The sequence below is a fragment of the Rhipicephalus sanguineus genome, chromosome 4 (genome assembly GCF_013339695.2).
Source record: "Rhipicephalus sanguineus isolate Rsan-2018 chromosome 4, BIME_Rsan_1.4, whole genome shotgun sequence".
Taxonomy (NCBI): Eukaryota; Metazoa; Arthropoda; class Arachnida; order Ixodida; family Ixodidae; genus Rhipicephalus; species Rhipicephalus sanguineus.
Window position 1 is genome coordinate 13,932,329 of NC_051179.1, and position 23,713 is coordinate 13,956,041.

Sequence of the window (23,713 nt, forward strand, 5' to 3'; positions counted from 1 at the left end):
TGTCTCACTGACGTACGCATGCAGACCTGCCACGAACTGCCTTTTTGCACATCCTAGCACAGCGAGAATGTCGGAAATTGTCAGAAATGCACTGCATATATATAGTCTGAACAGTTAAGGACAGAGACAGCGTGAATAGAGAGTATACGTCCAGGAGGCCACCGCGCAATGAGCTCTGAGGACGTGCGACGCTATGCCTTCGAAGCGGGGGTAAAAAAGAGCAGCCGAGAGGCACACGCAAAGACTTCAAGGGGAATGGGGGGGGGGGGGGTCGTGCCGTATATTTTAGGAGACCCGGTCATATATCCCAGGAAGCTATATGCCAGTTGCATTTTATTGCAGACATGTCGTACACTGCTGGAATGCACTATGCGTAAATACACACCCAAAATTCGACCGCGGAATGACGGATGATTTTCCGCGCTTCTCTACTACATCCCGAGTCTCTAAACCCTCTAATATACAGCATATAGCGAAACTCCTCCGTATCATAGTATTTCACCAGATGCCCCGATACGCGCATTACGCGATGTGCTTTCCTAGGCCACTTCCGCGTATTTCCTTCAAAGGGTTATTATGTCCACAATGTCGACGATCATTTATGAATGAACTTGTTTAAGAGAGGCTTTAGCCAGGTTTTGACGGGAACTGAAGTGGAATGCGCAAGTTAATTAAGAGACCTCTAGTCGAAACAGAGAGTGGTTTAAAACACATCTCGCGCTAATACTTTAAGACCATGCTCTCTTAGCGACGCAAATGATGCTTAATATAACCCAACATAAAACACTTTCGTGTTAATATAAACAAATAAGAATTTGCTGGGAAGCCAAGTTCCTAGATACACCATACGTAAACAGAAACCCACAACACTCTTGTCCCTTAGTTACCGTCACGGTGCCGTAAAAATTGCAGATCTCGTTGATAGACTCGCGGTCTCTAACAAAACAGTGAAATAAATAGGCGAGCAAACATAATCACGGTGCTCGTTTCACAACGTCATTACAAATATCGCGCGCGACGTCCTGTCAGAAAAGCCAGCGAGGTCGCATCTATTCCGAAATATAGTTCATTTCACGAATGAAACATGGGCGATAACGTAATGAGAAGCTTTCCCAGTGCCAATTCAAATGTCTGCGCTGTGGGCCTCCAAAGTTCAAGGGCAATTCACGAACTTAGCGACCGTTCGCACTGCCAGAAAGCATGCATCGACGACGGTATACATGCGGTCCATATATACAGACCTTTAGCTAAACGTTTACAGTTCTCACCGCGTTGTCTAAGGGCCGCTCCAAACGTCGCAACTTCTGTCTTCTGTGATTCACGAGCTACTCCATAACGAAACACCTCTGGTCCACAAAATTCCAGACAGCGGAACCAAACGCAACCACTGTGAGAAAGAAACGATCAATGTAGTGCGCTGATGCTTATATAATGCGCTAAAAGCAGAAATATTCGACGTAGATGCAATGCGACGCCCTTGTCCGAGAGGCTCCTCACAAATGATAATGATGATATTCTCTTCCTGATGGTGCTCACCCACAAAGGGTAATGGGCCAAGAACCCTTTTCCTTTCCTCAACCTCTCCTCCTCCTCCTCCTCAGCAGGATGTTCAAGGTAAAGATAAATTCAGAGCCAATCCAACAACGCTGCTGCGCGTGTGTCTTACAGTGCTCGCGCTGAGTGCTCGGGCGTCCGCTTGGCGTCTTCGTCTTTGTCCACGGCTTTGTAAACATGCTTGCAAATTCTATACAGCATAGGCTAATATAGTTGCTATGTTACTCTATGGCTGTAGTAGCAAACGCGAAACCGACGCAGTGCTTCGGCCGTGCCTAACCGACTGCTGCAGGTGCAAGGAGCACTTGCGCTAAACTTCAAGTGCGAGGTAAATGCTCGCCCCACGTTGACAGTGAACCCGACGAGGCGGGCCGCTTATTAGAAGTCGTCGAAAGAAAAACATTGAAGTAGCGTTTGCTTGCCGCGCACCATCTGCCGTGCTCAACAGGCGAAGAGAATGCACCGTCTGGTTGTATTGGGAGCAAAAAAAAAAAAAAAAAGTCTGCTTGTGAACAGCATGGCAGTGCGAATTATGTTAATGAAACCAGTCGGTTACCTAGCTAAACAGGTTACTCTAAACAGGCTACTAAGCAGGTTACACTTTTCTGAGTGTCCCGTAGAATTGTTGCGCGCTATCTAAATTCAAGTATACCGTAACAAGTCACGCCAGCCTCCACAGCGTTGCTATAGCTACGAAGCGTAGTATGAATCTGTGGTAAGAAATTGCCGCGTTTTAAGGGTGTCTCGGTGTGCGCCTGCCTTAAGAATGCAACTGCATAGACACTGAACCGCTGATATCCGCATGCATATATTTGGACTTGACATGAAAGCCCGTTATGACACCCTTGGATAAGTGAACTTGTGCACACCTCAGCTCCTGTTATACGCTACGCCAGGACCTTCCTGCTAGAAGTGTGTAAAACAAAAGTAGTGCTGTATTGCTGTATTTTCCAAAACGAAGCGGACAGGTTAAGGCATATTCTGCTTATTGCTTTTAAGATCAAGACGGTCAGCGAAGTTAGGTCTAGTTTTTTACGACACTTACGGTGTTTTGTTTTGTTTTGTTTTCATTTGAAACGGAGAGCGGTCGGAACGCCGAGCTGTGCGGACGTGCCTCCGCGTCGCTCCGGCTTTTTGCATCTCTGCGATCTCTTATGTGCCAAGTTTCGCCCGGATTTTTGTTTCATCGTGTGCGTCTCATCCCCCGATCACGAGGAAGTACGGATTTTCGTATCTGAGTGAGTTGTGGTCACTTTTCGGCACCTTTTCCCTATACGCCACCGAAGCCTAGTTAGCCCTAGCTGCAAGAACGCCGGCCGCTACGAGCGGCGTCGGCACGGCTAAGCTTGACATGGCAGGGAGCGCTTCGGCGCCACTTTTATCGACGCCGGGCGTCTACAACCCCGCCGAAGGGGGCGAAGACGACGAAATTCAAGCAATGGAGGGAACTGAATGGCAGGTTTTTCAGTCGAAATCGACCAAGAAGAAGCAAGCGGTGGAACGAGGTATGTCTCAACCCAACGCTTCGCGAAGCTCCCAAGGCTGCGTCCAGTTAGGCGCCAGAAGCAGCCGCCGGGCGGCTGCCCTAAAGAAGAGAGTCATCGCGGCTTCGCGTATGCCGGAGCTACCTTCTACACATCGGAAGATCATCGTTAGACCCCGAGACGGTCTGGACTTGCGCAAAACCAGCTGCTACGGCATCTCAACCGCCATCTTCACGGCGGCCGGAATTACCGCCATCCAAGCCTCCAGCGACTTGGTGTGCCCCAACGTCGTGCAAAACATCGTTGTGGTGTGCACCGAAAAAGAAGACAACGCTCGCAAGATCTTGGCTCTCAAGAACATTCGCGTCAACGGCAAAGAGCACGAAGTGGCGGTGTACGCCGCCGCCGAAGGCAACTACGTTAAGGGAGTGATCCGCAACGTCGAGCGTGACATCGGCGATGCTGAGCTCGAAAGGCTCATCGTGCACCAAGGAAACCCGTCGGTTCGTGGCGTCAAGCGCATCAAGGACACAGGCTCCGTCGTTGTTCTCTTTGACGGAGGAGATGTCCCAGGCTATATCAGAGTCGGCCAGGCGATAGTCCGGTGCTACCTCTACAAGAAACAGATGGAGGTGTGCAGCAAGTGCACCCGTGTTGGTCATCGTGCGGACGTCTGCCCCACTCCAATGGTCAACGTGTGCCACAGCTATGGGGCCAAGGATCCGAAGCAAGGCCATTCATGTCTACTTAGATGCAAACTCTGCGGCAAGGGCCACACTACCGGAGACAAGGCCTGCAAACAGAAGTACCAGACCCCCTTTGTCATTCGACAGAGGCGAAAGGAGCGAGAGATGGAACGTGCTTTCGACATGGACCTGCAGGATTTCCCCACGCTCGGGGCGGGGATGCCTAGGCCGTCTTCGGGCGGCTGGCTGCAGCCCTTCACAGTGGGAGGTGGATCCGCGCTGCCCATCACTGCGAAATGGGCCTCCAAGGCGCAGAATCCAGAACCTTACAGAACGCAAGCTGGACCCTCTACCCAGGTAAGCGGGGGCACAGTCACCGCTAACGAGTCGGAGGAGCTTAAGAAAGTAAGAAACGAGAACGCGAAACTCAGCTCAGAGTTAGCGCAGGTCAAAAAGGAACTGGCGTCGCTCAAAAACGCCGTCTCAGCGTCTAGACAAGATGGCGACCAAAATGGCGCCAACGGTCGCAAGCGCCGAGCTGTAGGTGACGTTCCCGAGGTAGACGTAACAGAGAGCCTTAACCAAATCAAAGAGTCCTTGAAGCTTATTTCTTCGACGCTTCAAGAAATCACCAAAGACATAGTAATTGTCAAGGCACAGAATCGGTTTATTGATTTTCGCCTAAGGGACCTTGAGTGTAAGATGGGTCTACCCGAGCCTGAGCCGCTTCCGACAGAATTATCGCAGCTAATATCCGACCCCACCGTCGTTGCGGAGCTAGTGCAAAAGCAGATACCGTGCCCTCAAAGCAATTCGCAGGCTCAGTCTCGCGATCCGAAGGCTCAGCCTTGTACTAAAGCTAAATGCTAATCATGGCTGCGCAATCCAACACCAACTTTCGTGTCTGGCAGTGGAACTGCTGCGGATTCAAAAAGAAAAAAGCAGTGTTAGCTCAATATATTCTATCGTGTGATTCAAAGCCACAGGTAATTTTACTACAAGAAACGATCACGCCCGGTACTACGTTTAGTGGTTACGAGTCTTTTGAACGCGTGCAGAACGGTGGCAGAGGCGTTGTTACTCTAGTCAAAAGGGGCTTCACAGTCATTGATCACGGAGACATAGATAAGCGCTCGCATGCCGAATATGTCTGTATTGAACTCTTACCAGGAAAGAACATGCGCAGGGGAGTACTTATCCTCAACGTATACAGTTCACCAAGGCGACGAGACGAGCAATTCTATGGTCTTATCGGTAAAGCAGTAAAGATGGCTACCGATTCCGGCATACCACTCATAGTAGCCGGTGACTTTAACGCGCCTCACTCCACATGGGGCTACGTTAGAGACTCACCGAAAGGGACCTCCATATGCAAAGCCATACAGGACTTCAATCTCATGCTGCTCACGGACTGCGGTTTTTCCCACTCGTTTAGGCAACTCGGTAACGCGACCCTCGACCCCAGATCTCTCTCTGGTCGCCTATGGCGGCAAGTCGTCATGGCGCAACATGGGTGAAGATCTGGGGTCTGATCACTTCATCATAGAAACGACACTGCATGCTCAATGCAAAACCATCAGAATTCAGCGTATTATTGATTGGGATCTCTTCAGATCCAGCAGGAGGGACAAAGGCCCTCCTAAAGACTATGAAGATTGGATAGAAACCCTCTTCAGTGACGTCGCTGCCTCCATTAAGGAGATAGAGTTGGAAGATGACTTCTTCCCAACCATAGACAGCCACTTAGCGCACCTTTTTGAAGCTAAAAAGGCTCTCAAAGAACGGTGGCTAAAGAACAAACTTAACAGGTCACTAAGGAAACGAATCGCCAAGATCAATGCAGAAATTGCCTCGTACTCTAATGTGTTAGAACAGAAACACTGGGTCGAAATGTGCGACAAAGTGGACGGGCAGATGAGGGTGGGCGGCAAGTGGAACTTGCTCAAACACCTTCTGAAACCCACCGACACTCGCGCCGCCCAGAGATCGGCAATCGAGATACTTCTTCACCGAGCTCTTACTCTTCGTAGCAAAGATTCTATCATGACAGATCTCGCCAGAATTCACCTGCCACTTGACACCACCTCGTCTACGCCGCCGCCCGGCTACGCCGGAAGCGATTCCGACGAGTTGGACAAAGACATAGCGGAATGGGAAGTAAGGTCTGCGCTTCACAAACTCAACAGCACCTCGGCTCCGGGTGCTGACCGCGTCACGAACCGTATGCTCAGGAACCTTGACGATGACTCGGTCACTTTCCTGACCGATCTATTTAACAAACATTGGAAGAATGGATCGTATCCACAAGAATGGAAACATGCCACCGTCATACTGATACCCAAACCCGGTAAGAAGTGCACAACAGAAAATCTTAGACCGATTTCACTCACTTCGTGTGTCGGCAAAATTTTCGAACATGTCATAAACGATAGGGTCTCTAAGCACATAGAGCGCAACGAACTCTTCCCACCCAACATGGTGGGCTTTCGCCCACACTTATCGACACAAGACGCCATGCTTCTCATCAAATCGCAGGTCATCGATGCCTCTACTAGAGATCCCAGAGTCATTTTGACTCTGGATCTCAAAAAGGCTTTCGATACTATACTTCATGACCACATCCTCGAAGCAATCTCTGAGCTTGGTCTCGGAAGGCGTTTCTTCGAGTTCGTTAGGCAGTTCCTGTCAGACAGAACCGCTACCATCCGGTTAGGGGAGATAGAATCAGCCAAGTTCCATCTAGGCAACACGGGCACCCCGCAAGGGGCAGTGATTTCACCCCTTCTATTTAACATCGGTATGACGGCTCTCGCTAGAGAGCTAGATAACAACAGCGACATCGGCTCCGCCATCTATGCCGATGACATTACCATTTGGTCCCGGGGTGGCTCGGTGGGTCACACCGAGACTACGCTCCAAGAAGCCGTACATACGGTCGAGAAACACCTTTCTCGTATGAAACTCGTCCTATCTGACAGCAAGTCCGAGCTCCTAGTCTACCAACCAATCCGCATGGGGCGACGACCCCAAGGTTGGGTACCCACCGCGGAGATCGACATACACTTGATCACAAAGAACGGCGCGGTAATCCCCCGTAAAGACACCATACGCGTGCTAGGCATGCTCATCTCTGAGAACGGCAGGAATGCAGCCACGATACACAAGTTGAAGCAGCACACCGCTGCCACCGTTCGGCTTATTCAAAGGATCTCAGGTAGAAGAGGAGGCATCAAAGAGGACAACCTCCTCCGGCTCTTCCATGCGTTCCTTTTAAGTCATATCAATTACGTCGCCTCCATGCACGCCTGGAGCGCTGCCGAAAAACTAAACTAGCAGTCCTTATTAGACAGACTATCAAAAAGGTTTTAGGGCTCCCTTCTAGAACGAGTACCACAAGACTCGAGGCTTTGGGCATACACAATAAACTCGACGAATTAATAGAAGCGCAGCGCACTGCTCAGATTCCCAGGCTTTCGTGCACTGGAGCGGGCAAAGCGATTCTAGCCAGAGTAGGAATCACCTCTCCCTTGACTAAGGAGAGAGCAGTTCCACTTCCAGACACCGTAAGGTCGGCGATCATGGTTCACCCACTTCCCCGAAATATGCATCCGGTATACAATCACGGTAGAAGGAGAGCGCGGGCTAAAGCCTTCCTCTCTCAGTTAAACAGCAGAAGAGAAAACGCTCTCTTCGTCGATGCATCTCGCTCGGGACCGAATAGCTTCGTGGCCGCCGTGGTAGACATGAGCGGCCGCACTGTGAGTGCCGCCTCGGTAAGGACCAGGTCCATCGGAGTGGCCGAGCAGGTCGCCATCTCTCTGGCACTAACACCTAAAGATCCATGCCCCATCTTTTCCGATTCCATGACAGCCGTCAGGTCGTTTGACGCCAATCAAATCTCCTTGGCTGCTCACAGCATTTTAACTAAATCTACAATATTCCCCCATGAGTTGACGTGGTTTCCCGCCCACATGGGCGCCTCCGTCGACGGCATCGCCAACCCCAACGAAGCGGCTCACGCTCGGGCGCGAGGACTCATTCTCCGCCCCGGGCAAACGAGCCCCCCGCAGGCTGCGGGGGAGGGGGGTGGCGATGGCGCCGACGGAGACCCGTTGACCACCTTTCACGAGGTCACTTCACACTATAGGCTAGGCAGGAAATCCTTTCCAGATCCGCACAGAGAGCTAACTCGGAACCAGGAGATCGCCCTCCGACTCCTCCAGACTAGATCGTTCCCGTCGCCGGCCACTATGGCCGTGTATACAGACATTTCGCCAAAGTGCTCTGCTTGCGATCAGCTAGCAACTTTTTCCCATTTAATGTGGCGGTGCCCCCGCTTGCGCGTTTGCACAAGAAAGCATCACATCAACAAGACAGAATTCTTAAAATGCATCGCAAGTCCGGATCTTGCCAATCAACTCCGGGCGGTCCAGGGAGCCTGTGAAGCGATCGGGAGCCTTTGGCTCCCGACCCCTCCGCGGGTTTTTAGGAACCCTCGTCCCAGGACACAATAAAGTTCCTCTGTCTGTCTGTCTGTATTTGAAACAAGCCTGCACTCATAAGCGATTTCGTATACGTAGGTAAGTGCCATTCATTCATGTAAAACAAAGTTTTATGCTATCCGTGAAGTGCCACTCAATGGGTGCTTTTAAGCGTGCAACAGCAAAGACTATGAGTTGTGGTGATTCCATCGTGTTTTTATTCTGCTCAAAGCACTGCAGCTTTGCTCGAAAATGTCGGTCACCAAGAGTTTACAGCTTTTTGTTTTCGCTCTGTATCTGCATCGCGATACGTCTCGTAAGATGAGTATCTGTATCTATATTTCCGACACGTTCGATAATGTATCGCGTATCTTAAGATACAAGATACTGCTATCGTAACACAACCGTGCGCAACAATAACCGCTGGACAAAATCCGCTCCTCAAGCTGGCGCCGCTAAGCCATCTGAATAAAACTAAGGGCTGTGACGCAATTTTACTCTGTCCGCTGAGTCCTCCAGTGAGGTCTGAAGATGAGCAGAGTCACGTGCCAGCGCTAACGCAGTCTCGACAGAAACAAGCGCGCGGACGTCTACGCCCAGCCCACGTACCTTTTGTTTTCTCGATTTTCTTTTCTTTTTAGTTCCGCCAATCCCATGACACTTGCTCTGGGCCGCTGTCCTGCGCCGTGTACCCCAATACGAGCGTCGTCTATCGCGCAAGTTCTGATGTTGCTATAGTGTCGTTGAAGATTCTCTTGCGTTTGCTTCGTAACAAAATATGATGTGCGCAAGAGTGGGGTTGCGTTGTGTCTCGTGGCTTTTACATATCAGCGGTTTGAAGGATCGCGTGGATGTAAGTTTGACTTACATGAATTAACTTATATGCAAATAAGATTCTAACAACTTTAGCACAACTGGCACAGATGCTAGATCTAACAGAGCAAGCATTCACCTAACAGAATATATCTTGGTATACCGTACTTTTTCTTCCTGCTATCTTTATTTAAATAATTTATGAAATCCTAATTTGATTTTAGAACAAGTGCTTTCTTAGCTGTCCTTTTGTATGGCCTACTTTACATAGGTCTCTGTATGTTTCTTTTTTTCCCGTCTGTACGCTGCAGTATGTCTTTTGCAACGGGATACCAAAATAAGGTCTCTGCTTTATTCTTTTAACTGTCTGCATTATTTCTATTACTGTTTAAACATTTACACGTTTCCAAGGCGATTTTGAAAACAAATATATAATTATGTGGGCGTGCCTTGAGTATACAGTACAGAACATTCTGCTTACCGCTTAGTAAAATAGCGAAATTGAGTTCGCGTTGTAATAATAAAAATTATAAGGAGCCATCATAAAGATGTTACGAAGGGGATTCGAGAAACGTTGTTATACCGAATACTCCGTTTTTCTCATGAGCGTCCCAACAAGCCGTTTCAGGCAATAGTCCATTGGCACTGAATTTCATATATGCGGGCCGGGCCGCTAGTGAAAGGTTGGCGGGCCGCGTGTTTGGGACCCCTGGTATACACAACGCGTCACAAGAAAAATAACAAAAAACAAAACAATGTCACTACCAGCGTTGTTGCTAATGTATACACCTGTCCAGTGATTCGGTATTGCGCAAACGGTCTTTTATGGACGAGGTAAGAGTCCACATCGGTATTGGCGCCATCGTGCGAAGGCATCTTATTGAAGTTATTGTGATTGTATGGCAACCCGCTAGCAGGTCGGCAAGCTGAGCAGCGACTTCCATCAATTGCAAAAATGACAAAGAAGAACCGCTGTCAGCGAAGTGTACACAGAGCTGTCCTGCTAAGAAGGTAAAACAAACCCCAACAAGTTGTTTCGGGAGGAAACTAATGTACTTTGAGAATGATGGGCAAAACTTGAGATACTAACAGACATTTCACTCAAATGAAACAAAGTTGATCGCAGTTAAGAAATTTTCACGCAGACATTTTCATGCGTAGGCGTTTGCTGCTACATTATATGGACATATAATAACAAATTTGCAAATGTATCCAAGTATCATAAGATACATTTGCCAAGTATCGCATCGGATACAAATATTGCGACAGTATCTTGTATCTGTATCTCAAGTACTTCTTGCCTGAGTATCTTGTATCGTATCACGATACAATTTCAAAGTACCTTTGCCCAGCCTTGAATTGACAGGTGCAAGTTGCGCAACAAGTTCACTTATAACTAATGGACAAATTTGGCAGTTACGCACGAAGAACCATTTACAGAGTATCACACAGTCTTAAACCTAGTTTGTTACGTGCTTACGTACAGAAAAAAAAATGTTTTTCCAGATGCAAGGCACCCGTTGCAATATGTGTCAATTGAAGCTTCAGTAAAGTGCTAAACGATTCAAGTGCTGTGTGATCAAGTGTAACTACCTTTCAGTCTAACATTTGTTTTCGCGGGAAAAAAAGGGGGTGGGGGTTCATATGAGCTATTCCTCGTGATAACCGCATCAATTCGTTGCAAATATGGCAGGTAAAGGTAATTTTGGCTCTGATGTAAATGTTCGAGTCAAAATTACGCCTTTGTGACACGAACTGTACAAGCTGCAAAGGAAAGTACGTGCATTACTGAGCCCTAAATTTTCGGTTACAGTCCGTGAATACTGTGCACATGAAGCGAGATTATATGCCCAATGATATTAACAGATTTTTTTTGTCCATCGCGCAGAACACAAGTACGCCTAGTGACTCTACTCTGCTGGTCTACTAAGAGAACTATTGTTCTGGTAGCAGCACAACGTCACACGCAATGGCTTGCCGCAATAGGTATTCCAGGCAGAAAAAAAAAGGGCAAGTCTAGTTGCAGTGACAGCTTATATTTTCATAGGCTCTTGTTTTCAAATGGCCACGAATTCTTTTTCCACATCTTTGTTACAGTCAGCTTTCTTTATAACCTCAGGATTTCTGCCCCTTGAACTGCAACTTTGCTGTCGAACAAAGTGGGAGATACCAGCTCTGTCACCTAGCTGAGTTCGAATTCGCGTGAGCGCTTTGTTCAGAAGCCCGTCATCGGTCTCACAAGTGAGAATTCGGCATAACTTCATGCCCTCTTCAAACAAGAACTTTTTTAAAACCGAAAAGCAATTGCAAAATATAGTTTTTATTAACGATATGCCTCTTTCTCTTCGACAATGCAACTGGCATAAATTCTGGAGAACTGCTAAAGGTATGAAAAAGAAGCTAATCGTTTAACTTTGTGAAAATCACTGCAATGTAACCGTAGCAAAGTTATCTCTGATTTCTATAAGGCTTCTTAGGAACGAAGACTACATCGCTTATCCCTTCTTAATAAGATTTTTTTTTTACGAAACCCGAGTTGTAGCACCCCTTTTCTGTCTTATGTGCCACGCTTCATCGATTGCTGTTGAATAGTTCACGTGTAGTTCTGTAGGACCCACATGTATTCGTTCGTACTGGAGACATCATAAAAATGTAATCGCGTTCCCGCGTCCATCGCCAGCCATCCTGACCATACTTGTTGTTTAAGTCTGCTATATTGAACAAACATTGAGCTCCCCCTCGTCCCTGCAATGTCATAATGACACTGAGAGTATGTCAATAACAATGACAAAATACGGTTCCAATTGGTAAGCTAACAAATTTTCTTAGTAACTTTTTTTTCTTTCTAACTAATAATAATTTCTGGGGTTTTACGTGCCAGAACTACTATATGATTATGAGGCACGCTGTAGTGTAGGGCTCCGGAAATTTAGACCACCTGGGGTCTTTTAACGTGCACCTATATCTAAGTACACGGGCATCTGACATTTCACATCTATCGAAATGACGGGATCAGTACTTTATTTTTTGTCTTTCCGACTCTCATCAGCCTTCCACACAGCAAGGCGGCAAACTGTATATATATATTCCGGTACACTTCTCCCGCTTTACGAACATCATTTATTCTCATTTTTTCTTATCTTAGTTTTTAACGTTCGTTAAGCTGTACAGCAGGCTTCTGTGATGCATGAACGCTACCAAAAGCACAACCACTTCTACCAATCGCAACGCAAACCATTTTACGTTTTTTTTTTTCGGCTTCGAGGTAAGAAGTTACAGCAAACCACTCGCTCTATAAGCGGCTCTAGACATGCCAGACGTCTGATCTTTAATTTTTCTTTTTTCTGTCATCATCCCTCAAAGCTAAGTGCCGAAGAGGATTTACAAAATACTGAATAAAGGCTGTCAAAAAACATTTTATACTGAATTTTTTTCTTCTAGAAATTCTTTGTAAACGTATAAACGACATCGAACAGCACGGTAATGCAGTCAGTATATAAAGAAATATCCTGGAAAATGCCACATTTTCTTAGCGGAATTAAGAACTTACTGTTAAATAGCGGCCTGCTGCTATATTAGTATATATTCGTCACCACCTGATATTCGTCACCACCGCACAGACCGAACTGCACACTTCGCTCTGCTCTAGTTTCATATCTCGGTGTTCTAATTCTTTTCTGACTGCCTCTGTCTTCAGAACAGATCGGCTAAAAACTTCCAAACAATCGTTCGCCTTCGCACTGCGCATGAGCTTCGCTGCACTGGACGCGTGTACTGCGGTGAAGAGCAGCTCTCCGTTCCACTCGCCATGGCGCGCGACACAACTGCCCGAGCGCTCTCGCCAGCGTCAAAGCGAGGCACGCGTCGGGCCATCCTTCCCTCCGAGCCGATTCCAACGCCGGGCGCCGCCATCGGCTCTTGCTTCGGCATCGGCGCAAACTCTTTTAGAGTTGACGATTACCTTCCGCCAGCTACGCACGTTAACGAAGAAGACGTCGCTTCTTTGGCCTCGCGACCTGGTCGAAAATCACGCGTCTCGCCCAAGCGGCGATCGATGCAGGCTGTACAGTGCATTCGAGGCTCTCGCGTAGCAAGCACGGCGACAACGGTGGCGGCCGAGCCCAAGCAACCGGGCTCGACTCGACAGCAATAATGGCGCTGAGCAGCAGACGACGCCCGGCAGCCCGCGACTGCATGCAGCGGCGCGCGCGGCTCGCGGGGCGCGAAAGAAAAGAGAAGGCGGCCCGACGCGTTCGCTTTATGTTGCCACGGCTTTCTTTTTTCAAAGGGCTGCTCTCTTTGACTACTTACTTGGGGAAGGCTGCTTGTCCATCATGGCGGCGCGCCGCCCTGCGCGCACGCTCGCGCCGAGCTCCGATGTGGCGCCCCCGGGCGGCGGGATCACAACACGCGGCGCAGGGCGGCGCGCAAACGAAAAGCGTTCCGGCACCGCTGCACAACTCGCGCGGAATTGAAGCCGCGTTGCCGAGGCGTCAAATTAGGGAACCCTCCGGTGGCTGCGCCGCGCCGCGAGCTCGCGGGCTGACCGTGAGCTATCGCCGTTGGGCGATAACTGCCACTAGTGGCGCTGTAGCGTTAGGTGGGCGCTGGCCGCACGGTCAATGGCGATCCTCGCACCTCTCCGCTTTGTCATCAAGTCTGAGCTGGGCATCCTGCACTCTGTATGACGCTTAGCCGTGCCTTATAAAAACCCGTAGATTGAACGTCCGTGTCCCCACAGTGCGAAAAATCATTTATACCTATAGCTACGTTACATAGCAAAGCCGTAAGAATGTGCGACTGAACTTATACTACATGCGACTGAACTTATACGCTTGTTTCGCTTGATCGTTGAGTGTCGGCGACTTAGTCAACAAACCGTCTAGCTTGACAGACGTAGTTATTCAACCAGTTAAGCAAGGAGCCAGCTCTGCTCTGATTCCAAAACCAGTAATCAACTTTAATTCCCGCGCGGCCGAGTCGAACTGTATTGATCGCCGCGCATTTACAGAGTACCCATTATGCAGGCAGCGCTGAATTAAAGATGTCGATCAGGAGGACGCAGCCCCGGACACCTCCTTCAACTATGCAGCTGCGCAAACCTTAACGCGCCAATGGATACGAGTAAACTGGTCTCCTGTGTTGTCGAATGACAGCAATGAAAGCGTGCAAGGGATACATATTAGCGCAAACTAGGAAACAGGGAGTTGAGAAAGAAGTAGGAGGAAGCAGAAAGGACGGGCGTTAAGTCCTTTCTGCTTCCTCCTACTTCTTTCTCAACTCCCTGTTTCCTAGTTTGCGCTAATATGTATCCCTTTGACATCAACCAACTAGCCCAGCAACAACTCTTACTCAATCAAGCGTGTTTATCAAGTTCACCAAGGCGCCTACACACGCCAGCAAATCATTCGGGATTTCGTAAAGGAACAAAAGAAAGAGATGTGGTGTGAAAGGCGTCGCCTTTGATGCTCGTAAGTGCCGGATTCCTTCGATATAACATCGATATGACATCGATACTACACCAGTCATTATCGGTAGCAAAGACCGGGCACATATCACTTTCATAACGGATCAGCTTATGACTTACCTCTGTCCAGAAATTTCTCAGAAATTGCCTGAGTTATTCATCTGATTGTCCGAAAGCATGACTATATTAGATCTCTCAGGCATTGCTGACAATTTTTTCTAATGTTTACCTGACAGAAACGAGCACTTAAGATAAACGACATGTAACAACAAGAAGTGTGTGCGCTATAGAAAATAACGTGTTGTTGATCGCAAAGATAGTATTTAATTAGCCAGACGAATACTTGTCGCTGGTAGAAGATCACTGTGAAGTTAAAATAACTTCTAATTTTACCAAACTTGTATAGGCTAACAAAAGTTGGGTACTCAATATACGTGAACAATTAAATTGAAACGAGTGGTCCTAGCTGAGTTAGCTTAATAGTATATATGAAACCACTTCAGTGAAAGAAAGTAGCGATCCCCGACACAAGAGCACGAGTCCGTTACACAGCAGTGTAATAATATTAAAAGTAATATAATACTTCTAGCTGAATATTTGAAACTACGTGTCAAGTCTCTGTGTCCGGCGTTATCTTTATGCCTGGGAGATGTGACATTTAGCAAAATACTTGGACTCCTGCTGCGCTGCCAAGTGGTAACAGGAAGTCTATTCCATGTTCAACGCTTAACTGAAATGTGAGTCTCAAAACGGGTAGCTACCGCTGTAAATGCATTAGAAGAAACGGCACCAAAGAGCACTTCGCCACTATGCGCTGAAGCAAAAGGTGAAGCCAACACACGCGGGCAAACAATAGACAAGCGAATTATTCAAAATTATATATATCCTAACAATGAAGGCACGTGATGTTGTAGAAAGTATTTTACATATATAATATTATTACGAAGCGTGAATTTCGAGCCTTAACCTTACGTTGAGCAGCTGTTTAGCAGCGAGACAGTCAGGTCGAAATTTTATAACTTCGTTTCACCGATTAATATCAGTCTCTAAATGGGAGCTGCTGCGGCACATTTGAATATCGTCACCCTTCTCTGATAGCTTTGCTGCTTCTTCTGGTCAAATCTAGTGGTAACATACCTGCCACTCCCAATTAACTAATTCATCTCTCTCTCTCTTTTCTGCGCGAGTAAGATTATCCTATCACTTCAGAATCCTGCCTCTATTTTCCTCTGCCTATGCAAACGCTCTGAACTGAGTAGCCAACGCGTTGAACTAGCATGTAGGCAGTGGAGTGTACGCAAAATTAAAAAAAAAGAAATGGCGATGTCGTATCAAAAAGTTTCGCCCCTTTCTACTATACATCACACCTGATTCAATTTCGTCTTCCGACCCATACAAGACTTGCCATCGGCCGATTCGGTGCCTCATCTACGCTCTCGAACCCACTTCTCTCATGGTACTACTGAAATGGCATTTTGTATTTTTTTGTTCTCGCGTGTGCAGTGTTTTCTTTTTTCTTTTCTCGCAGAGTTTAGTTTCTCGCAGAGTTTAGTTTCTTTTCTCGCAGAGTTTAGTTTAGATATACAGCCTTAAACATCTAATGTCAGAAGAACACCTTCCGTCCCAAGTGAAAGATGTCTAGAAAGGATCGCATTGGATATTCAGCGTTTCTCGGCAAAGGAAGGAAGTAGCTCGGCATGGCCACACGACGAGACTTTCTTTTTCTTTTCCTTCGTAAAACCAAGTAGTCCAGCGTCGACACCCGCTCTTTCTGCGGGCGCTGGCCATCAGCTTAATTGACAACGGTGACCAGCCTCTGCCCCTGAGGCGCCAATCAGCAGGAAGAGCTCTTTGATGAATAATAACCGAAGCGGAACGGATCACTTCGACGCACCGTACGCTCGGTCATGCGCGAACGCGGTTTGCCATTGCCGTTCCTACTGACAACTGCGGCTGCGTGCGAGCCTCAGTGTGGTACGTACGCACTAGCACAAGGAAAACTTCCTAGTTTGATAATGTAATTGTTTGGGGTTTTACGTCCCAAAACCATGTTATGACTATGAGAGACGCTGTAGCGGAGGGCTCCGGAAATTTTGATCTTCTGGTGTTCTTTAACATGCTCCTAAATCTAAGTACACGGGCCTCTGGAATTTCGCCTCCATCGAAATGTGGCCGCCGCAGCCGGGATTTGATACCGTGACCTTGTGCTCAGCAGTAGAGCACCATAATTACTAGACCACCATCGCGGGTAACCTCATGGTTGGAGCGAACATGTAAAATTTCGAGACAAGCATTTTTCTCGGGCTCCCCGCTGCCGAATGGGTGCGGAGCTCAGAACGGCCATGGCATACGCTCAGCACAAGGTCGCGAGTTCGATTCCCGAGATTTTAATGGGGTCAAAAATACAAAGACGCTTGCGCACTTCAACACTAGCGCATATAGAAGAACACTAGTCGTAAAAAATACCTTAGTGTCCACCATTAGACGTTTCTCATAGCCCCACCATTGTTGCTTTGGCACGTTGAAATCCACTGGTAATTCCTTGCTTTCTTGAAAGCTACTTGGCTGAAAGCTGGTTTTCTTGTACGTTTAAAGATTTGTTGAAGTTACTAGACAGTACGCATTTTTATTTTTTTAACTAAGAAAACAAATCACTTGTTCAAGGATGTTATCATACAGCATTGGGTAGTGTAGGTGCATCACCTTTTTTTTTCTCACGCGAAATCGACTACCAAGTTGCTGTTTAAAGTCGCGAATACGTTTTGCACAAACGCGCGGGCTGTTTCACGGGTTGCTTGTTTATGACCCTCGAACACCGTACTCGTTGTAAAGCTACATATCCTGGCCATAGGTCGTTTTAAACAGCAAAACAGCGCTGTATTTGAGAATGGCGATGCCAGTTTTGGTGAGAAGCTTGAGTTACAGACGCTGTGCAAGCTCTAATGCGCATCTGAAGCCAGAGGTCGTACCTGTACCGTTGTGTGTCTCGGCGGGCTTGGTGAGGCTGGCATCTGACCTCGTAAGAGGTTATATTTTATCGTGTACCTTCTCCGAAGAATACGGCAACGGAAATGGGCCCCGATCACGATATTATGCCGTGTGACGTCAGAGACACATCTGAATATCGACATCATTAAGGCGAGGCGTAGATTGCATCGTAGTGCCGCCTCGTAGACACGTATACTTTTTTTTTTTAATTTGTGTGCTACCAGACCTATTCCTGGATTTTACTTTGGTAGTTAGTCTCTCAAAAAGGGTCGCCAATCGCCACTGAGGCTATAACTCACCCACCATAGAGAAATAAAGCCGAATAAGAGCGTGTTTTGGCACACGTGAGAGAACCTTTGACGCAAACATTCTACAGAGGATGCAGGAACACTCCGCCCCGACACACTATAGCTGTTAAGCCCAGTTTGATGGTGACATGGCACAGTTCTTTTCACTTGGAATAAAAGTTTGAAAATGTCTGAGGTTAAAGCGCTTCTGTAAACAAAGGGAGACATCGGTAATAGCGGGAAATTCATGAAAATTAAAACCATTAAGTGACATTTTGTTTTCCTGTCGACGTTTGTACCCAAGTGAGCTGTAATGCTGGGATTTGACCAGAGGCAACAAAACAAAGGTATCAAAACAAACAATTTCGAAACCTCGTGATACATTTGAACCAAGTGCTTTACGCAACAGGAGCTCGCTAAAGAAACCATGGAAGAATGAAGCAATTGAAAAGTGCGCGTGAATCCCTCAAAGAATCAACAAGTGTTTAACGTCTAAGCAGTCTTACTACTGCAATAAAGCAGCCCCGCCACGGTGGTCTAGTGGTTATGGCGCTCGACTGCTGACCCGAAGGTCGCGGGATCGAAGCCCGGCCGCGGCGGCCGCATTTTCGATGGAGGCGAAAATGTTTGAAGCCCGTGTACTTAGATTTAGGTGCACGTTAAAGAACCCCAGGTGGTGGAAATTTCCGGAGCCCTCAACTACGGCGTCTCTCATAATCATATCGTGGTTTTGGGACCTTAAACCCCACATATTATTATACTGCAATAAAGTAACCATAATGCGACAATAATTAATTTTTGGCGTTTTACGTCCCAATATATTTATGAAAGACGCCATAGTGGAGGCTCCGAAAATTTTGACCGTCGGGTGTTTTAACGCGCACCTAAACCTAAGCACATGGGCCTCGAGCATGCCGCCTCCATCAAAATGCGGTCGCCGCGGCCAGGATTAGATCCCGCGACCTTCTGCTCAGCAGTCGAGCACCATAATCGCTAGACCACACAGCGGCTGAATACAATGCGACAATGGTATTAAATTTACTTGTAACGTGGTTTGAGTATCTCTGACGATTCTTCGGTATACGAGCAGTAGTGTGACGGTTTGTACACAAGTGTGCCCCTATCACTTTGATATATACACATTTTCACGCGAGAGAAAAAACGGCGCCATGCTGGGCTGCGCACGGGAGTACAAAGGCAGACGTCACAACCTCGGCGGTGCATTTTTGGGGGGTCACGCGTCTTTAGCGCAGGCCAGAGAGGATTATGGCGGCGCCCAGGGGGCCTTCTGTGAAAAGGACTATGAGGTCCCGCTCAAGTCGCAGGAAAGCTCTGTGAATGTCTTGGCTTCGCGTCAGCCGGGCGCGCGTTTCCGTACCCTAAAGAGCGCTGTGGCGTAACTCGCTGTCACATGCGGGACTCACGTGACCTCACCCGAAACGTCACGTATTACATCACTGGTATGGCATCGCTCTCGACTCTGGCTCTGACAGTAGTGATGCTGCACGGCGTAGGTCACTGGATCCCCGTGACACGCGTCAACCAGTGACACTGGCAAAATAGCGGTACTTATGCAACGCTATGCACGAGCCTTTCTCTTTCATTGAAATATTTGGCGTTGATACGACGTCATTCGTGACGTTTCTGCTCACGTCACGTGACAGGTCACGTGAGTATCACGAATGTGACAGCGACCGAAAGTTTCGCTGCTGCGCTCTTTAGGGTACGGAAGCACGCCAGCCGGGTCGGGGTGTAAAATATTCACAGGGACCCTCCTGCATTCGCCTAAGACAACTCGAAGGCGAAAGCCTTCTTCCTTTTCGTCTACGTTGATGTACTAACCACCCACCCCCCCACCCCTTCCCGAAAGCTTTGTGCACCTAACGTGCTTTTGCACTGCATCCGGAATCGGCGCATTTTTGAACAAGCGATGATGTCACGTGATGAAGCCGTCACGTGACGTCACATTAAGCTACGTCGTAGTGACGTCACGCTGACATAAGAAATTATGGCGATCTGTGACATCATCTTCTTTTGCATCATTCGTGTTGAAGCCGACGTTGCTGAGGCCGACAGTCAATTTTCGCGTTTGATGAGGCACCTAAGGCTTTCGCCTTAAAACTCACCTGAGGCGCTCCACCGCTGGAATCCGTGCGGTGACTCCGCCGGACTGCCGGGTTTAGTTGCCAGCAGGCTGCGAGGGTATAGCGGTGCCGGAGGCTCTGCAGACGCCGCTCGCAGCGATGAGGTCGCGTTGCATCTTTCGATCTCACGCTGAGAAAATGCTTCAAAAGAGATCACAACATCCACAAAGGTTACATTGTTAAAACTGAGACAACAGACTTTAAAAGAAGAATTGGGGTTTTAGCTTCAAAAACCGCAACATGGTTATGATGCACGCCCTAATGAGAGATTCCGCATTAATTTCTGCAACTTGGAGTTCCTTAAGGAGCACAGTACCTAAGTACATTGGTATTCTTGCATTTCGCCCCCATCGAAATGCGGCCGCCGTGGCCGGAAATCGAACCCACGGCCTCGAGCTTCGCAGGCCTACGCCATAGCCACCAAGCTACCACGGCAGGTAAGACATCAGCCTTAAGTAACTTTGAAAAAAAAAATCTCGTTTATCGTTGGTTTTTCGCACACTGGGTTCTGTATATCACTCAAACATGGTAAGCAATATCCGCTAACTTAGTGAAGTTCTCTGTAAATTTCACACTCAAGGACATTACAACTGCGTTCGCTATATCGCGTAAAGTGAGGAATCCTTGTACTGCATTGTAATGAACAATGCGAGGCCAGCCCATGCGAGTGTTTAAGTATGCGTTAGTCTTTTCGGCTGACTTCACAAGGCGGTGAAGCTAAAGCCGCAGTCGTCCGAAACGTGCCATGATCTTAGCTCGCACTACGAGGCAATCTTATCACACGAACAAGAACGAAGTGGCAATTGGACAACTAGGTCATCTTACGAACAGGTACGGCAGACGCTGCTGAAACTGCTATTTTTTGCGATTCTTCATCGACAGCGCTTGCCCACTAGCGACAGTTGCCCCTGTAAAGGGTGCCGCAACGGTCAAAGTGGTGTACAGTGGCAAAGCACTCTTTAGACATACTTTGCGTTCGTGAGTTTTTGGGGAGGAACTGTATGAAGTTAAACTAGTGTAAATGCATGAGAGGTTGTTCTTAACGTTAAAAGACGTGCCGTAAGCAGCCCTCACATGCTTGCAGTTGTGAGCACACTGTGTGAAAATCCTGAGAGCAGTGCGCATACGGTAACAGCGAAACCGGGACCACACCGATCACTTAAACGCGCGCGAACAAGGACAAAGGGAGGTGACGACAACACAAGCGTTTTTTTTTTTTTTTTTTTGCTGTTGATAATATTGCCGTTTTAGACGTTGTCATATATTGAAGGAGCACTGATTTTTGGGCTAGTTGGTTTTCCATCACCGATCTCTTAAACGCGCGCAAACAAGGACAAAGGGAGGTGACGACAACACAAGCGTTTACTTCCAACTGACATTTATTTACAAAAATGCATAATATGAACTCTTTTTTTTTTCATGACGTCACAAAATCGTACTGGTGATATTACGTGAACGTGCTGAGAAACTGTGTTTCTTTAGACGACAAGATAATGGAAGGTGCGCATACGCATGACTGATCCCACCTTTGCAATCAAATCCGCCTCTATTATGTCCCTCACATCTTGGCTTCTATATATAGCTACCACCTTACACATATCATACAATGGTTTACAAGGCCTTCCATTCTTCAACCCACACTCATGACAATGCACCGAAAGACTGCCATCACGTTAGTTCCCCACCTTTCTCTTGTGTTCCACGAGTCTTTGGTTCAGACACCTACCAGTCTGGCCGATGTAGCTGAAGCCGCATGATAATGGGACCTCGTATACTACTTCTGATACACACGGTACAAATGGGTCCCGATGCTTGATATTGCACAGCTACTTCTTTTTCTCAAATGGGTCCGTCATTTGGCAAAGCCGTTCTAGCTTCTCAGGAGCAGAGAGCACCACTCTGATTCTGTTCCGGTTGCCAATCTTCCATAGGCGGTGAGATGTGTTATGCACGTATGGAATGACAGCGGTGCGAATTCTATTTCTTTCTTGAGACTGATTTCCGTTTCTTGATTGTTTCTTCAGCTTGCCCTCTGCTACAGATACAAGAACACCGTCTGGATATCCTGCTGACCTCAGTCGTTCAACCTGGTTGAAGGACCACACATTGTGTAGTTGTATTGGATTAGGATTCTAATAGAGGCTCAGGGAGAATTAGCTCAAATCTAATTCACTAATGCAATTGTCGCGCCGTCCCACTCTTAAGCGTAAATAACGCAGCAGTAACCCCGCTTCCCTGCGTTAGCATTTCTCCGGTCACTGGCGCAGGACTGCAAGGCTGATGGAAATTATCGTATCTGCTCATTGTTTTAGGCTTGACTTTACAAAAATGTTTACAAAAAAATTTCATACCAAATGTCATACCGTGCGGCACTCAACGCGCAAGCAGTTTGCTCGGCTTCACCGGTAGCAACTCGTCGTCAATGGGCGCGGTGCCCACCACCAAGTTGTCTTTTTGTCATCGTTCATTGTCCTGTATCTCGTGATTGCTACATTTCAATAAAGAGCAACAAATAACAACTGCTATAATTTCCTCGGCTTGACTATCTGTTGCCTTAATACCGTTATGTCCAACAAAAAACGCGCCACTCTGTCACGCCCTTTCTTTCGTTCATTTCATACCAGATGAGACATTCGAATACTCCCGGCTTCAGTCCGTTGACAGCCACAATATCAAAAAGAAGAAGAAGAAGAAGAAGAAGAAGCTTTACGCCTAGGGAGAGAAAGGTACAAAAAGGAAAGAGTAGCTAGGCGAGTCTACAAGGGTAGACAAACATCGCAACCGAACAGCAATCCGAAAATATTGCAGTCAGACACGATATGCGACGAAGTGGAGGCGCTGGACAATACAAAGTTTGCTTTTACTCAGCTGTAACCGTCAGCGGAAAGAAAATTTTAGGTGTCCGCGGTCTAATTGACCATGCGTTTTCGTAACGTTGTTCACTGATTTTCTTTCAGCTACCCCTTCTTCGATTTATATTTAGCTGAGTGTTTCTGTGATACAGTTTTCACGCCGTTCCATCCTTGCTTGACTTTTTTACAAGTACAGGTCTGGACTTAATGCTTTCATTAAACTTGAATGCTAGGTGTGCTGCATATTCCTTCTGCCTTTATCGTCATGCATCGCTCTCCTCTTTCTTTCCTTTGCCCTTTCCGCTGCGCAACGTGGCTGGCTAGAGAAATGCACGTAAGGCGACGCGTTTTGCCTCTCATATCATAATAAACTTTTTCCTCTCTTTCTGATTAGTTCCTTGCGTGTAGCAAAGTGGAAGTGCAGGCATGATAAGTGTGTATGTACCAATGCCAGTAGCTTAGGTTGCTGGTGAATTACTGCGCCATACGCTGTCAGTGCTAAGAATAAACGCGCTGAAGTCCACAAAACAAGCGTTTTGGCGCAAGCTGTTCAAACAGAGTATCGGAAAAAAAAAGAAGGTCCGCACGAATGAGACTCACAGAAAAGAAACTGGCTCTTACTTAAACCAAAGAATACTGCGACCAATAATGCCGCAGCTAAGTTGTAAAAACATATAAGAAATAAGTGGCATACCTTTTTGCAATGGCGGGCTTCCATGGTGCTCAGAGCCGTTGATTTTGGTCTGCGAAAAAAAAAGAACAGAAATGAAAAGAAAATTGCGATAATTCGAACAACATTCATCGGAGAGCTTTAACTATGCCGTACAATCGTGCAGAGAAGCTTCTTGAAGCAAGCGGTGAATGTTTCCGCTTGGAAAAACGCATATCAAGGTGAAGTATTTACGACTACCGAATTAGCGGCTCATAGGAACGGTGGCGCATCCGGAAGTGTGTAAT

General features: G+C 47.4%; 1 protein-coding gene across 2 annotated transcripts in view; it reads right to left on the bottom strand.

Annotated features, from left to right (window-relative positions):
- The window catches only part of LOC119389436 (zinc finger protein 879), a 93,172-nt gene extending 69,680 nt beyond the window's left edge, over nucleotides 1-23,492 (bottom strand). Inside the window, exons 1-2 of one of the 2 annotated variants that reach the window (XM_049414429.1) lie at nucleotides 23,451-23,492; nucleotides 19,887-20,045 (exon numbers count right to left, since the gene is read on the bottom strand). Coding sequence is in view for 1 of the 2 variants with exons in the window: in XM_049414428.1 (XP_049270385.1) it covers nucleotides 13,330-13,354 (25 nt within the window). In the remaining variant the exon portion in view is untranslated. Of the gene's footprint in view, nucleotides 1-13,329; nucleotides 13,417-19,886; nucleotides 20,046-23,450 lie in introns of those variants that run through there. The other variant, XM_049414428.1, reaches the window with a different exon arrangement.
- Between the last annotated feature and the right edge of the window lie 221 nt (nucleotides 23,493-23,713).